Source organism: Diadema antillarum, unplaced genomic scaffold (genome assembly GCF_040938485.1).
Source record: "Diadema antillarum isolate AM-2024a unplaced genomic scaffold, OU_Dant_1.0 seq00001757_RagTag, whole genome shotgun sequence".
NCBI lineage: Eukaryota > Metazoa > Echinodermata > Echinoidea > Diadematoida > Diadematidae > Diadema > Diadema antillarum.
In genome coordinates, this window is record NW_027272439.1 from 406,937 (window position 1) to 423,959 (window position 17,023).

Sequence of the window (17,023 nt, forward strand, 5' to 3'; positions counted from 1 at the left end):
TATTTCATTTCATAAATTGGATATAGAAAATAGTAAACCCCTCTCTCGTTACCTTTCTCAGAATTACCGGACGAGAAACACATATTACTTAAATTTTGACAATCCTCGAAAAAATAGTAAGATATCAAATAGTAAGGACCTCCCTCATCGCCTTGCTCAAAAAACCCGGACGAGAAACTGCTTTCTTTTTTTACTTGGCCTTAGTAATGTCTTGTGCAAAAACAAATGCACTCCGCCCCCACCCTTTTGCCTTCAGTGCATAACGTGCGCTTTTCTACGTTCTTTGCTTTGACGTTTTATTTGTATATGATGACGAACCGACCGCTTTTGTAATGCAGTCAGTCGCGATCGATCGCGAAAGCGAATGATTACGTCACGTCTTTTGGAAACGGCGACCTTCTGCTCTGGCGCCTAGCACCTGCTAGTGAAAACTCGTAGAATTCTACTCAGTGCGAGACTGGTGATCACGCGGGGTCGTAGAAGTTACGTAAGATCTGTGCCAAGATTCTAGCTCTAATTACTCTTATTTTTTACTTTCTGTTTGGGAGCTGAAAGAGTTCAGGTAATTTGACGGAGAAACCTACCGACCAAAGTTTCTAACAAATTAGCGCTTAGTCCCTTATATATATTCTCGCGTATGCTTTTACAAGTAGCGTTTCTAGCGTAACGTGACTCTCTTCTGACGCATTTGACTAAATCACCGGGACCATGCACTGCACTGATCACGCTGATGTGTCTTTCTATTAAAAGTGCCTTAATTGGTTCTATAGCAATTCACATAGCAAATGATTCCTGACATCAAATAGTCTACAGACTGACTGTGTCAGGGTTTATGCATTGTAATAAATTCACAATTAATTTAGATTTAGATCTACTTGCTAACTTGGCCTCACCTCGAGTGCCTCACCTCGAGTGCCTCATCTCGGCCTAAACCTATAGTATTACTATCAGTTTTATAGTAAACCTTCAAATCCTGTATTCGACATAGTTACTAACGTTAGGCTAGTGCAGACAGAGACGAGGTGCATGAACGTGCATGAGGGCTTTGAATTTTTGAATTTTACATGTATGTTAGATTTGCCTTTATTTTAACATGTAACGTTAGGACTTCGATGTTCTAGGTAAACTGCGACCAGCCCCAATGTGCAGCGGCGGGTCTCCAGGGCTAGGACTTGGGTATCTATCTACTGCACTGTGAAATACGAATGATACTTTTAGCGTGCGTGCGTGTGTACTAGATTAAGTATCAATAATCATGTTGCACTCCTCTGATGCGATACTCCAGAAATTATAGACATCTAACGGTTTGGGTTAGGCCGCTACCTTGATTTGACCTGTTCAAATATCGGTCAACTTCTATAGTATAAGTAATTTTCTTTGTGCATGAATGTCTTACTTTAGTGTAACCGCAGCAGCGACCCTAATACGTACCGTTACTATGTTACAGCGCCCCGCGCCGGGGTTAACTTTAGGACCTAGTGGAAGTTAACACATAATTAATACAATTTGATACATTTTGATAAAGTTCTCGATTCTAACCTAGCAATTAAAGGACAAGTTCACCTTCATAAACATAAGGATTGAGAAAATGGAACAATATTAGTAGAACACATCAGTGAAAGTTTGAGGAAAATTGGACAATCGATGCAAAAGTTATGAATTTTTTAAATTTTTGTGTTGGAACCGCTGGATGAGGAGACTACTACAGCTTGTGAGTCATATGCGTACAACAGTATAAAGAAAATATAAAAGAAAATTCAACATATTTTCACTTTTTTCGCATAATAAAAGAGCAATTGACTTGCCTCTTTCTAAAGGCAGGGGGAATAATATTACCCATCGGTAACGAGTCAGGGGAGTGTGTACTTTTTTCAAAAGATGGAATTTTGTGAAATTCTCTTTATATTTTCCTTATATTGTTGTACGCATGTGACATCTAAGTTATTCATACACTGCAGTAGTCTTCTCATCCAGCGGGTACTGCAAAGAAACTTCAAAAATTCATAACTTTTGAACGGATTGTCTGATTTTCCTCAAACTTTCAATGATGTGTTCTACTAATATTGCTACATTCTCTCAATCCTTATGTTTATGAAGGTGAACTTGTCCTTTAAGTACTGTATGCAGGTTATGAATAGATGATGCAATAGTATGTATTGATCAAAAATAATTCATTTGCACTTGATAAAGTTCTCGATTCTAACCTAGCAATTAAGTACTGTATGCAGGTTATGAATAGATGATGCAATAGTATGTATTGATCAAAAATAATTCATTTGCACTTAAAAACACAGGAGTTCTCAATGTTATGAACTTAATTATTACCTCACATTTGTTTGTTTGTTATTTCTGTTTGCGAATAACCCAAAAAGAAACTCAAAAGAAAACTTGTATAGCAGGAAGTTAATGACACATGGAACACGTAAAAAAAAAAGATTGTAGTCATCCAGGAATGACAAATTTTTGAAGGATTTTTTATCTTTTGGCAAATATGGTCAATGAACTTACTGGAGTTCAAGGTGTGTGTATTTTTGAGATTTGGATGTGCAATGAGCGCATGCTGCACTCTGCTTGAGGTGCTTGGCAGCACGACATGCAGGAAGCTTATGATAGTGGAATTCACATCCATGTATTCAAATCTTAAGATTTGGATTAATTAACTCTCTCAGTCTATTTTGCGCATGTGAATGCTGCTGTAGGGAAATTACATGATAATATGAGTGGAAATGAACTACTGCTTGGCAGTGGTCTGCAATTTCCCAGTATGTAGTATCTAGTGGTCTGCTGTTTTCCAGCAAACTGTATGACACTGTCTTTGTCTTCATTCATTCATCTCCATATATGTGTTTATACAAGAAAGTTTGTCTTGTTACAGTGTCGAGAGTGTCGGTGTTGTGATTGAGATGTGTTTGACCACATAATTGTAGTTTGCATCGAAGTCTGCATTCATTGTCTGTTGTGTGTGTGATGTATTGTGCTGAATATTTATCCCTTACATGTTGTATGTAGTGGAAGCTACACATTGATGGGTACAAATGAAATTGACTTGGCCTACTACAAAATACCTGATGGACAATTCCATGAGATTGGTGTCATGGGGTGAAAAAATAAATTGTTATGTTGAAACTTGCCACCTATTTTATTTTGTGCAGTATACTTCTGGGCATGTGGAACAGCCATTTTCTACACTAATATACCTCCAGAATGGCAGATATTACACTTTAAAGTCAAATTACATTTTCATTGAGAATTACATTGAAAATGTGCTTGAATGTTTGAGTTGAATCCATAGAATATAAAAGAATGGTAAGTAATTGATTTGTTGATTTTTATGATGTATTGAGTATTAGTTACTAGTTGTCAGTGAGGAAAAAATGATCCGTATTCCCATGAATTGGTGGAATGCATACTGCCAAACTGCTAAAACTAATGTAACATGAGTAACGAAAATACTGAAATAGTTTCATATCTTAATTTTCCTTTGGATTTAAAATGTGCCAATGGAAATTGTCTTCATACTGCTTCTACGTAATATGAAAAATGGTGAAAGAGTTGTGTACATGCAATTGTATTATAATGAGAGAGGTTCAAAAACTGTAACGTGAGTACACTGTAACAAGGGTGTAACGTGAGTAACGACAAAAAATCACGAAATACAAATATATTTCTATACCAATGACAGCAAATATTTTTTTGCGTGATGTGAGTAAGCTGAGGGAGCATAAAGAGAGCATGGTCTTGTAAATAACCTTACCTGACCTTGCTTGAATTGGTTGTTATCTAATAGGCTAAACACACTTGCTATCCAAAGAAAATCTTGATTGGCAAACTAGATTCATGCACCAGATGTGGGTAATAATCATGGACATTATATTTTTGTTTTGTTTTTGTTAAGTTCTAAGTCTTATATATCACTTCAGATATCAGCTATGGATATCTTTAAATCCCTTTTAGAGCCAGCTTTTTTTTTTATGCTTAAGGTTGTAATTTGTACAATTTTGAATTTGTTAGTGGAGCAATCGTAAGACAAATGGGAAAATGATGCATCTCGATGCAATTTACTTCAAATGAATTGGAAGCATAATAGAATAACAAAAATATGTATACCTGATGTAACTTTGAGCAAGAGTTGGCGTTGTCTCTTTTTACAATGCCATTTTTTTTTTTTTTTTTGGGGGGGGGGGGGGGGGGTTAACAATCTATCATTTTCTGGCAGCTGGTAAGTACACATACCACGTACATGTGTGTTTCAGACATTTACAAGAATTGTCAGTGTCAGCTTGTCAGCTTTTTAAACATTCTCTGGGATTATCAACCCAAAATAATGACAATTGCTTAACTACAATGACTTACTCAAAGTTAGAATCCACCACTACCAGAAGATACAAAAATATTTTTTGGGTTAAGAGGTAGATCACTGAATACAAAGACTGTACATAGCAGGGCTGCCAAACTAGAGTGAGAATTTGGAGTGAAGTGTGAGTATAAAGCAAGCGACTAATCGAAGTGACAGTGGTGGGGTTGGGGATGGTGTGGAAGGGGAGTGTCTTTCCTCCCCCCTTTCCACTGGAGTGAACTTCATCAATTTTGCATTTTAAGTGGTAGATTTGGTGCATACTCTAGTAAAGATTTCAACACATGCCATAGAGAAAATTTGCCTGTGGGAAAATCTCAAAAGTTTGGGTTTGGGCATATTGCATGTTCGGATATAATCAGGAATTTTAGGGACATTACTTTTTTTTTAACATGCTGTTTTTGGGGTTAAGTGTGAGAATTCTTTTATCAGTTAGTTAAAATTTGATGAATTGCGTGAGTCTTGCTAATTGCATGAGAGTTGGCAGCCCTGACATAGGGTGGAAAGTCCACACTGGTAACAGTAGCTGGATGTAATTTGTGAACAATGTACTGTATGTTATTTCTAAAGTAGTTTACAGTTTATGAAAGCAAGTGTTTCACTCATGATTAAAACTACTTACCGTACATTTAAGTTCCTGTGAAAGGGAATAGAAGGAGAATATTTTAATTCACTGCATGAACTAGTATCTACTACTTTATATTTTCTTGCATTTGGTTTATAGTGGTTACTCGGATTCTGAAAAGTAAAGTACAAACTGTATGTGGCATACAGGACTGTATATGACCGTATGACAGTGAGAAAAGTATGAAAGAGTGCCAATATTGTTTTATTTTAGGGACAAAATATCTGTAGAAGTTAAATTCATCAAAAGCATTTAGTTTCCAGCTAATTCTCATGTTCAGTTATGTGGTAGTGATTATGAGCTAATATGTAACGTGAGTAACGTGTAACGTGAGTAACGACGACTTTGCTACTGCTGTCAAATATTTCCAATGCTCTCAAAATTTTGACCCCATAGATATTTGAGTACCACAACATGAGTTATATAAATCATACCAGTTGTTTGAAATACTGCCCAGTATGAGGACACTTTTTGAATAAAGGCATGTTGGCTTTTTATGACGTCCCAAAAAAATGTAACATGAGTAACAAAAGTATTTTGTCTCTATTTCCGGTATGGATGTGGTTAGTAAAATTCTATTAATATTGCATGGTAGACTAAGGACTTGTGCATCTATTGTACAACAGAGAGTATGTCAAACCTTCCAGTATAAAAAATATGACAATTACAATATGCAGAGACGCCTAAAAAGTGTAACGTGAGTAACGTGGAATTGCCCTGATGCAAATTTTTAAAAACATTTTTCTGCTATGTGCCTGCTAGGGTAAGCGTGGTGTAAGTCAGAATTATTTATACTGAGTGTTGGTTTGTGCCATTTGTCATCACTTTCGCTTTATTTTTTTTTTGTAGATTTTTTTTTTTTCATTCTGTGTTTCTATTGGAATTATAACCCTGAAAATGTCAATTTTGATACCTGTAGGTACTATGCCTGGACCTGAAAAAATGTGGTACAGGACTCTTTCATCCGATCATATGACAAGTGACTCCTGTGGGACAGAAACTTTGGACTTGGAATCGCAAGGTCTGTTAACTTTTGACATCAGTGTGCTCAGACTTAATGGTACATTGAGCAATGTGACCGAACTGAATCTGGACTACAACAGCCTCTCAAGCCTGCCGACTGAACTGGCTGGTGCCCTGCCTTTCCTCCAAGTTCTTAGTGTGTCTGGGAACAACCTCAAGCAGTTACCTGCCTGCCTCGGTGACCTCAAGGAGCTCAGGACCTTGTCCATGAATGAGAATGAGATTTCTGTGTTGCCTGCCTCTCTCTACCAGCTTCCCAAGCTTCTAGAGCTTCATCTCCTTGGTAATCAGTTCAAACACCTGCATCAGGATCTCAGCCAACTGAAGACCCTTAGTCATCTGACACTGGAGGACAATCAGCTGGTTGCCCTCCCAAGCACATTTGGTGAACTGACGAGTCTGTGCGTACTGGAGGCGGGAGAAAACAATCTGGAGCATCTTCCGGAAAGCTTTGGCGGTCTCACAAATTTGCGCGTGCTGAACCTCAGCAGGAACAAGCTCCTGGACTTGCCGGACAGCTTTGGGGACCTGCCTTCTTTGTGCTATGTGGACATGTCCAACAATTTCCTCTCTCAGCTCACCCCGCGATTGGCCAGCGCTTCAACCTCGCTGCGGAAATTCTCCGCCGTGGACAATCTCCTCAAGAAATTCCCACTATGGATGGCAGAGCTGGGCGCCATCCAGGAAATACACCTTGGCAACAACTATATCGATGATGAGCTTCCAGAGGACTTTGGCACAGTGAGCGGTGCTTCCCTTAGGCACATGGATCTTGGTGCAAATTACCTGGATCACCTACCGTCCAGCATAGGACATCTGAAGAAAGTGGAGACCCTCCATTTTGGGAGCCATCAGATGGAGATTGAGCGACATGCCTTCCAGAATGGCAACCGCATCTCCCGCCTGCCAAATTCCTTTGGGGACATGTGCAATCTAAGGTATTTGTGTTGTTGTTGTTTTTACTGTAATTTACCCAGGTTTCACTAAGATGATTAAGACAGGAGTCAGAAAATGGGCATTCTTCAAACCTTCAATTCAGAAGTACTTTATTATATCAGAGGACAGAACTTAAATTTCAACTTGAGTAGTATGTTTAATGGTATATATATATATATATATATATATATATATAATTACATAGACTGTATATGTATATATATATATATTTGTGTTTTTTTTTTTGGGGGGGGGGGTGTTATCTTCATTATTTATTTTGGTAATGATACAAATGAACACCTTTTGACCACTGTCTGCCATCATCTGGGACAATCCTTGTTTTCTTAGACATCTCCGACTGGATGAAAACCTCTTGCATGGCTTGCCCGACAGCTTCGGGGACCTGCAGAGCCTGGAGTACCTCGACCTCGGCCAGAACTACATCCGGGAGCTGCCCTCGTCGTTTGTGCGGCTGTCTGGCCTCAAGACATGCCTGCTGTCCAAGAACCACCTTGAGCGCTTACCAGAGGACTTTGGTAGACTGAGGTCGCTGGAGAGGTTACGGCTGAACACCAACCAGGTTGGGCTGACTCCTGCTATCGGTAGAAACTGGCCTGCAGCCTCCCATTACCATTTTACTGGTTAACTAGTGATCTTCAGGGAGATTTTTTTTTGTGCAGAATTGATCACCCTGTCATCATCAAACTGGCAACCCCGAATTTCACTATCTTACATGTTATCATTTACAAAAGATTACATCTAATAATGCCAATAATTGCCAATAGTCCCTTTCTGTTCGAATTGATGACTGAATGTGACTCGGTCGAGAGGACCTTGGGAGAGCTACATGTACACTGAATTGACGGCCAGCGCATGCGCACACAAACATCTTATCCGTTCATGGATTTGAAATTTGTGCGCATGTGATGTGTGCGCATGCGCTGGCCGTAGTATTCAGTGTATGTAGCTCTCCCAAGGTCCTCATTCAGTCATTCAAGGTCACATTCAGTCATCAATTCGAACAGAAAGGGACTATTGGCAGAACCAAACGTTGCCCGAAGCCTGTTTTCAATACTTCAACTTAATTGGAAAGTCTTCAAATTGAAGAAATTGTTGGATTTTAAGTTGATATTTACCCGCGATACTAAATCTGTCATGATTCTGAATGCTACAATGCGAAGCCCCATTACGCTATGCGTATGGGGCTGCTGGTCGCAGTTAAAGGACAAGTTCACCTTCATAAACATAAGGATTGAGAGAATGCAGCAATATTAGTAGAACACATCAGTGAAAGTTTGAGGAAAATTGGACAATCGATGCAAAAGTTATGAATTTTTAAAATTTTTGTGTTGGAACCGCTGGATGAGGAGACTACTACAGCTTGTGAGTCATATGCGTACAACAGTATAAAGAAAATGTAAAGAAAATTCAACATATTTTCACTTTTTTCGCATAATAAAAGAGCACTTGACTTGCCTCTTTCTAAAGGCAGGGGGAATAATATTACCCATAACATTTGTCGGTAACGAGTCGGGGGAATGTGTACTTTTTTCAAAAGATGAAATTTTGTGAAATTGTCTTTATATTTTCCTTACATTGTTGTACGCATGTGACATCTAAGTTATTCACACACTGCAGTAGTCTTCTCATCCAGCGGTTACTGCTTAAAAACTTCAAAAATTCATAACTTTTGAACGGATTGTCTGATTTTCGTCAAACTTTCAATGATGTGTTCTACTAATATTGCTACATTCTCTCAATCCTTATGTTAATGAAGGTGAACTTGTCCTTTAATTGCATGATTACTAAGACATGAGAGCACTTTGGGGCGAGTAAGTCTCATAGTGTTAGTTGTATGAAAGGTACTTTAACCTGAAACACAAACTAAGAAAAGGAAATTCAGGGAAACTTTCGAGGTACCAAAACTTTATATTATCTTTAAGGGAATTTCCCTTTCAAGGTGATTTTGTTTGTACTTCCAGTTGTGTGTCCAAGCACTATCAAACGCAACTTTTTAAAAATAGATACTGTAACTGTATATCTCATCTCTCAGTCTACATCCTATCATATTTCATGCTTTCCAGGAACATTAGAAAAATCAAAACAAACTTTAAGAGGGCACAAAGCAAAGTGACAAAAACAACCAAAAATGCTTTGAGATGACCTGTATGAAATTAGGATTTCCATCTCAGGAGAAAATTTTCTGGAGGCTCATGATGTTTTCTCCTCTAAAAGCTGCCTCTACTCCTCTCTTGTACTCTTCCCCTTTTGGTATTTGATATTTGTATGTTTGTTTTATTTCCCCCCCCCCCTCCAACTATCATCTCTTCTAGCTGCGGGAATTGCCAGCATCATTCAGTGACCTGGCAAATCTTCAAACGCTGGACCTCGTGCAGAATCTCCTTGGGGAGTTCCCCACGTGCCTCAACAGGCTGACCAACCTCATCCGTGTTGCCCTTGACGATGTGAGTGGATGAATCATACAGATAAACCATTGACTGTGGTGCAGTGACAATAGATTGGTGTGAGTGGAAAGTGGGTTTGTTGTATATTAGAGGTATCAAAGATTGCCACAATGCATGGATCAGGGTGGGGGGGGGGGGGGGAGGGGCATGGGGTGGGGGCTGCTGACCCCACACTTTTTAATAGGAAAAAAAAGAACCACTGATCAAACTAGATGTGTACAAAAATCTGATTAAAAATATAACAAAACAAAACAAATACAAACCTTGTGCTTTCATCTCTTAATTCCACTGAAATTTGTCCCATTTAATACCTCTGATCATTTTGGATATTCTGATTAAAGATTGAGTGTGTTCTACTTGGCACCTCTGCCATTCCTCGGGAATATTCCATTGTAAATCACAATATCGTGTTAAAGAATAGGCAGTCTCATATGTTTTGAAACTGCCATGTATTTCGAAATGAGAAATTTTATGACAACCAGCTCAAAGTGGGTATACCAGTGATGGCTCACTGAATTGGGAAATACTACCCAAATATAATGGGTTGAGTGAATGCAATAGAAAAAGAAAGTGTAACACTTGGTTACAAGAATTCAGCATAGTTTCATTTTTTTAGTAAATTGAAAGAGCACTTGCCTCTTTTAGGAACCAAGGGGAATTATATCACCCTTAACATGCGATAGTAACAAGTATATTGTGACATTTTGTGGAATTCTTTTTTATATTGTTGTCGTACAGTGACACTGTTAACTGTTGTCATCTTCTCATCCAGCGATTAATGGCCCTGAAAGTCTAAAAATGTGTTTGTATGACTTTCACTGCTGTGTTCTACTGCCATTGCTGCATTTGCCCAATCCACGCACATATTTAGGTGTTGTACCTCTTTGATATAATATTTGTAGTACGTTCTATTCATGACAGATACGATTATACCTCAATCAATACATGCTTCCTACTGGCAATGAGTGGGTTGAACTCACATTAAACACAGGCTTTGATCTTTACTTTCATTCCTAGAACAACTTTGAACTGGACATTCCGGAGGTGTATCAGCTGGACAGCCGGGCCAAGTACCCCGAGGACGGCATCCACAAATTTGTCCGGACAACGGTCTCTCACTCCGAGGAGGAGGGTAGTCAACTGGTCAGTTTCTGTGTGTTTCTACTGGACACCACATATTACCTCACTTAAATGTGAACTTTTGTCACCTGTAATACCATGTGTTTTACCACAGTCAACCTTGCTTAACCCATTGAGGACGAGTCCCGAGTATACTCGGGCAAGCATCTATGGGAAATACGTGTTGTAGCAAAATCAAATCATCCTCACTGGGCTAAGTCGATCTTGTGTAACACGAATAATTGCCTCAGTGGAAAGTCTTTTCAAGTCCTCTTTATATTCTATCGATTTAGAGGGATCGTATAGTTTTGGTTGAGACCTAATTTCAGGTTTCTAAAATTTTTTGGTGAGATAATGAGAAACCTCATATGAAATATGCTGTATGAAAGAGCATGTAATTCCATGAGGAATTCAACGCTTGAATTTGGTTTTGAAATGGATGAGATATCCAAAACAGAGCGATTCTAATAAGTGTGGGACCCACACTTTATTACGATCGCTTTGTTTTACTTTGTTTTTGGATGTTTCAGTCATTCCAAACCCAATTTTGATCGAATAAACTTTGAATTCCTCTTAAAATGGTATGCTCTGTACAATTTCATAAGTGTTTTCTTGGTATCTCGCAAAAAATCAAAAGCCCAATTCTCATCTCCACTATACTGTACCATCCCTTAAATCCCTCATATTAAAGTCACAGTTTCTCCAAGTCAAAGGTATTTCTTCTGTCAACATAGACTAGACTTATAGGCAAGGTTGACTGTTCGACTTAGGCAAGGCTGACTGTACTACCCAAAATGTATCTACTGAGCAATGAGATACTAGGTCATGCGGGGTAAAGCAGGAGAATTTGCAAAGTGCGGTGAACCAGGAAGATGCACGTTATAAGGTCAAAGATTAGGTTGTGAGTACACTGCCTCATTGGACGGTAATCGGTTAAGATGGTGCTATTGAATAGAGACAAAAAGTGTTCACAGGGCAGTACAGTACAGTATGCCCCCCCCCAAAAAAAAAAAAAAAAAAAAAAAAAATTACACCCAATATGATTAAACTGTCCAAATGCTACTTCAGCTCTATTTTGCAAAAAATCCCATTCAATTTGGTGAAGCGGTGACAGAGAACTGTGGATTGTTGTAAAGCATGTCATGAGTCTGATTCTTCCAAGTTTAGCACTTGGATGCTCTTGTAACTGCATATCAATTTGCAAACACAATAGACATAACTTGTAGGGATGAGATTCCTGACATGCTCTACAAAATTCCTCATTTCTCTATGACCACTGAAGCAAATCGAATGGGGTTTTCTGTAAGATGTGGGAAATGAGTTATAGTTTCGTACCCTGAAATTGTATTTGGATTGATTCACTATTTTTAAAGTTATCATAACGGAGGGTCCCGTGGTAATTTTTTTTTTGGACATATGGTAGTTTGATGCAGCTGGTGTGATGTGATGATAAGGCATGAAATCTCCTGGTAATAAGAATTCAAGACTTCTGGCACAGTGCAAATTTCTTTACCTGCTCTATTTCTACGAAAAATCTTCCCTGGCATTACCTTGCATTGACCACCTAAAAAAAGGTGGATAACAGATCACCTCGCATCACCCACTACAGTAATACTTAATGTGTTTCACTGTGAAAGAAATTCATGCATTACCCGCATAACCTCACATTACCTCAAGGCACGCTCACACTGCCAAAAAAAATCAAGTAAATGCATGAATCAAGTAAGAAATTCGAACCTAACGCGATACATGCGCGATTTGCACATTTCATGAGTTTGTCTGACGTGGAACCTTCCTAGTTGTCCGCCTATGTGCGCCGGATCGGCGCTTTACGCGATTCCAGGTTTTGAACAGTTCAAAACTCGGCTTCACATAAAAGTATACGCAGTATTGCGCTGTTTTACGTAATTTTTGCATAGTTTGCATAGTTCTTACGTGAACAATGCACGAAATATGTGTGGAATATCAGTGATCGTTCGCAAAAATGTTGCTGCTATCGCGTTCATGTGCGATTCATTCGCAGTTCACTAGTGATAATACGCAGATTATGCACGGTTTTCCGTGGACCTCAGTCGTCGCGCACAACCACGAATTCGCTCTATTTGGGGCCTTTTCATGCCTATGCGCTGAAAGTGCGTGGTCTTTCTGTAGTTCTTGCGCAATTCATCAGTGATTTTCCTCGCGTAAATGAGCAAAAATTCTCGACGGACAAGCATGCACAACCAAATTTCTTGCGTGATTCATGCGTTTACAAGACTTTGGGCAGTGTGACCGGGCCTTTTAATTCTTATTGTTCAGTAGAAACACACACTTTGTCAGAGGGTTGCAGAGCTCATCAATTCAGACGATGCAATTTTACACCCGAGTCATTCACTCCCTCATCAGTGTAAAATCATACACTGTCAAAACACAAATCAGGAAGTACATTTATTGATGTGTAGTTATATAGCATTTAATTACAAGTACCTTGTGTGAGCTGGTAGTGAAGAGAATACATCCGCTTAAACACTACTATGTCTTTAAAGGTAAAATGTCACTGCTTGTTAAAGTTGGCTTATATCAGGGCTTGACTATAGTGATGGCCCGAGGCCACTAAAAATTTGTGTCAGGCCACTAAATTTATCTTATGGTGGCCCGATCGGGTAACTATAGGAATCAAAATGGATTGTTATGTCTTCCATTAATTTGGGGTCAGTACATTTCTTTTATGGGCCACCAAATAAGATTTAAAGATTTTAGTGGCCCCAGTGGGCCACCAGAGAAAAAAAAAAGTTAACGTTGAGCCCTGCTGTTATTATGAGAGTAAGGTCCAGGAGACAGAATTGATAGGACAGTTTGGTTAGAATAGGACAGATAATGAGGAAGTTATGAAACAATCAGTTTAAAATCCTATTTTGTTTGGGAAAGAATGATATCAGCATCAGTCACAGATGCAAATTTGACAAGAAAGACCATGATGACTTTGCAGACAAGTTGTCCCATTTTTGTCGAGCCCACCGGAGGTGTGGGGAGACTAAGGAATTGCCTGCGGCATCTGTCCGTCCGTCGTCCATCCGTCGTCCGTCCCTCCGTCCGTCGTCCGTCCGTCCATCCGTCGTCTGTCCGTAACGCTACAAAAATTTGAATAACTCTCTACCGAGGATTTCAATTTCAATCAAACTTGGAGGGAAGAGTGGTTATACAAAGTTACACATTTTGCTCAACATGAAGGGTACCTCAAGGTCAACGGTCACAGGCAGAGGACAATGAACTTTAGGGCCCAATGTTAAGTTTTTATGGCAACTTGTGAGAGTTAGACAAATATTTTAATTTCTTGTACGTGAATGGGCGAGACACAATTGGCACTTGCCTTGTTCACAACATGACCTATCATAAAAGTGGTCGTAATAGAAGTTGTGCCCCATCTTTTATTAATACCACTTTGTTTAACTTTGGTTATGGATTTTTCACAAATTTCAAAACCCTTTTTTCTTCTTCTTGAATGAACTTTGAATTTCTCTTAGAATTGTATGCTCTTTGATATTTCATATAAGTGGTTTCTTATTATCGCACAAAAAGTTAAAACCTGAATCCTCATCTCAACCAGAACTATATCCCTTTAATGCTGTAAAAGATATTATTTACAGGCTCAACATACAATCACATTGGCATTGAATCAAATTCCTATCAGATTTTACTGACTACTGTCCCCTCTTCCTGGATAACATGGCTGGCCTGCCTTCATGACAGTGTTGACCTCAGATGACCTCAGATTGTAGCCTTTCAATCAGTGACTTCCGCTTTCCCTGCAGACAAATTCTTTGGTCCTGGCACTGAAGAAAGGAGACTCCATCTGGAAGTCCCATGTGGCACCGGAGGAGGACGAAATGAAATCTAGCGAGGGACAGAGGGATGGAGGTAAGTTTTTCATCTCTTTACGTCTGTCGCCAAAGTTCTTCTTTCTTCTCCTCTTCTGTTTGCCGAAATTCCCCTCTTCTGAAAAGAGAGAGAGAGAGAAAAAAAAATTGTTCTTTGTTACCTGTTTCACACTCTGACCTTTTCAACATGTTGCAGTGTGAGCATATTTTGGGTTGTTTTTTCCATTTTTTAAATATTGTTATTGTGTGCAAGCTATTTTATTCAAAGAGTGGGAGAAGCAGAGTCACATTCTGTGATTCACAGAAGTCTTTTCTTCTCTTTTTCTTTAACTTTGTTCAATTTGACTTCATTTGTGTTATTACTGTGTATGTCAGATGTATTGGCAAGTTTTAGCTCTTATGTACATACATGTAAAATAATTATTGCAGGGTAATGTATTCAGAGAGTCCAACCCCAAGCACCTTCTGATCTGGAGATTCTCCCGCCTGAAACCCCTAGCAAACGGGAGACCCCAAGTTGATGTGCGCAAAGCGCGAAGTTCCTTGCGGCCGGGGTCCAGCTCTAGGGTTCTAGATGCTCTCTCGTGCTGTCTAAGGCTTATTTTTCAACATACGATGGCAATACGTAAGAAATCCTTTCCAACAAGGGACACAGAGCCAGGGCGGGAGAAATTAAATCTCAAGCGGGAGAACGGGAGATTTGGCAAAAATGGGCTTTCGGCGGGAGATCTCCCGTCGAAAGCGGGAGAGTTGGAGTCTCTGTGTATTTTGTGTCATTTTTGTTGGTATATCGTCTTTTTTGTTTCAATTACCTCCACCAAGGAAGGAGGTTATGTTTTCATTGGCATTGGTTTGTTTGTTTGCTTGACTGTTTGCAAAGTAACTCAAAAAGTTTTGAACAGATCGATTTTAATGAAAGTTGCAGGAAAAGTTGATAATGACACTAGAAACAGATGATTACATTCTTGCCAGTGATCCAGCTTTGTATGATTACAGTGAGTGCAATGAATTCATTTTCAAGTCTGAAATGCGCTATATGAAAGTTGCTATTGTTATTGTTACTATTCTCACTTTGCACACATGCTCAGGAAGCGACAGGGAAGGCAGTGAGTTGTATAGTGATGGTAGAGCAAGCCCCAGCGTGGAGTGGGACGGGGTGCAGAGTTCAAAGGTTGGGGAACCGCAAGCAGAGCTGGAGAACTGGGACATGGAGCTGGAGGAAGACTGCCATCCTTTCAGTAAGTCTTTGTGTGTGTGTTTGTGTGTGTGTGTGTGTGTGTGTGTGCAGAGAAGCGTGTGCTCAAAATAGGTGAAGCAGCTCAACCTAGTCAATCTTTTGAGTTTTTCATATTCTCTGAAAGAGCAACATTATAAAACAAATGGGAAATTGTGTTTTTAGCTGTTTTTCCTAAAACACTTTTAGTAGAATAGTGTGATTAAATGTATCATACAGTAATCTTTTCCTTCCTTAAAAACCCTTTACACACTACAGCTGTATTCACTTTCAACTCTTATATTAACTTTAGAAGTGATAGTACTGCTGCTTTGAAAGTTTGTATAAGTCATGGATAGAAAATGTTAATACTAATAGAGCATGGTCAATTTCTGCGCAACGTGGTAATCCATTCATTGTTGTTGCTATGAGGTTTTACATCCTGCTGTTTGTCCCATTCATTGCACAGACCACTTCTCGGTAAAAGATTAAGCGCTTGAATAGATCCTATACTTCAGTGCCCCTTTTCTCAGTACACACTTTTCCAGAAGAAGTACTTTCTTTCCAATATATGTTTGGAGAGTCCACTTGTGTTCAGTTACATATATCATTTTGAAGCTTAAAGTCTGCTCTAGTTCAGAATCTACTCCTTTGTGATGCAGGGTCACATTTGAAGAAGTTCAAACTCTCTAGTCTTTGTGTCATCATCACCACGTGCATACATTCTTTTATATTTCTTGCATTAAGGTAATGATGAGCCAACTGTGTATACTCACACTGGGATGAGAAGGAGCCCGGCGGGTCGAGATGTCCTTGATTTTCTCTTTGTGCCTGCTGACAGCCATCCAGCCTCCCTGCCTGTCTACGACATGGAATTCAACACCGAAGATGGCCAATTTGATGATGCAGACTGATGAAGAAGATTTTTTGTCCAGTCACAGAACAGTCACAAAAAAGTTTCCTTCAGGGCATTGTGAAATTGGCAACTCTTGAGTTGCCATGGAAATGAGGGAAGGTGACATTTTGAGTGCAATCCCTGAGCATCATTAGCATGATATCTAAACCAAATGCTACTCAAGTATGCTTCCAACTTGAATAAACCAAAAATGTGGTTGCTTTCATTGACAAGCATGCAATACTACACCTTGAAATGCATGAATGTTTAGTGAGCACTGTCATCATGTATTCACTGGCATTGGAGATTCATGATTCATTGTTGTTCTGAGAAGGGCTGTCTAGAAGCTTTCAATTGTGCATTAATTGGAGGTTAGAATTTGGAAAAGAAAAGGAAGACAGTTCCCTCACATATTGAATTAGTGTTGTCAAACAAATTTCATGTTGCTATGCATTGTGATATGTCGAAGATATGGCATTCTTTGAAAGGCAAAAAAAAAAAAAATCAGTCTTTCACCTCATATCAGTTGTCAATGC

General features: G+C 39.2%; 1 protein-coding gene across 1 annotated transcript; it reads left to right on the plus strand.

Annotated features, from left to right (window-relative positions):
• The first annotated feature begins 505 nt into the window (after window positions 1-505).
• Window positions 506-16,506, plus strand: LOC139712091 (uncharacterized). Its single transcript, XM_071623926.1, has 8 exons — window positions 506-562; window positions 5,899-6,940; window positions 7,287-7,518; window positions 9,272-9,403; window positions 10,421-10,546; window positions 14,314-14,419; window positions 15,468-15,617; window positions 16,340-16,506. The coding sequence occupies exons 2-8, from the start codon at window positions 5,904-5,906 to the stop codon at window positions 16,504-16,506; spliced, it is 1,950 nt and encodes a 649-aa protein (XP_071480027.1). The 5' UTR covers window positions 506-562; window positions 5,899-5,903.
• The last annotated feature ends 517 nt before the right edge of the window (window positions 16,507-17,023 follow it).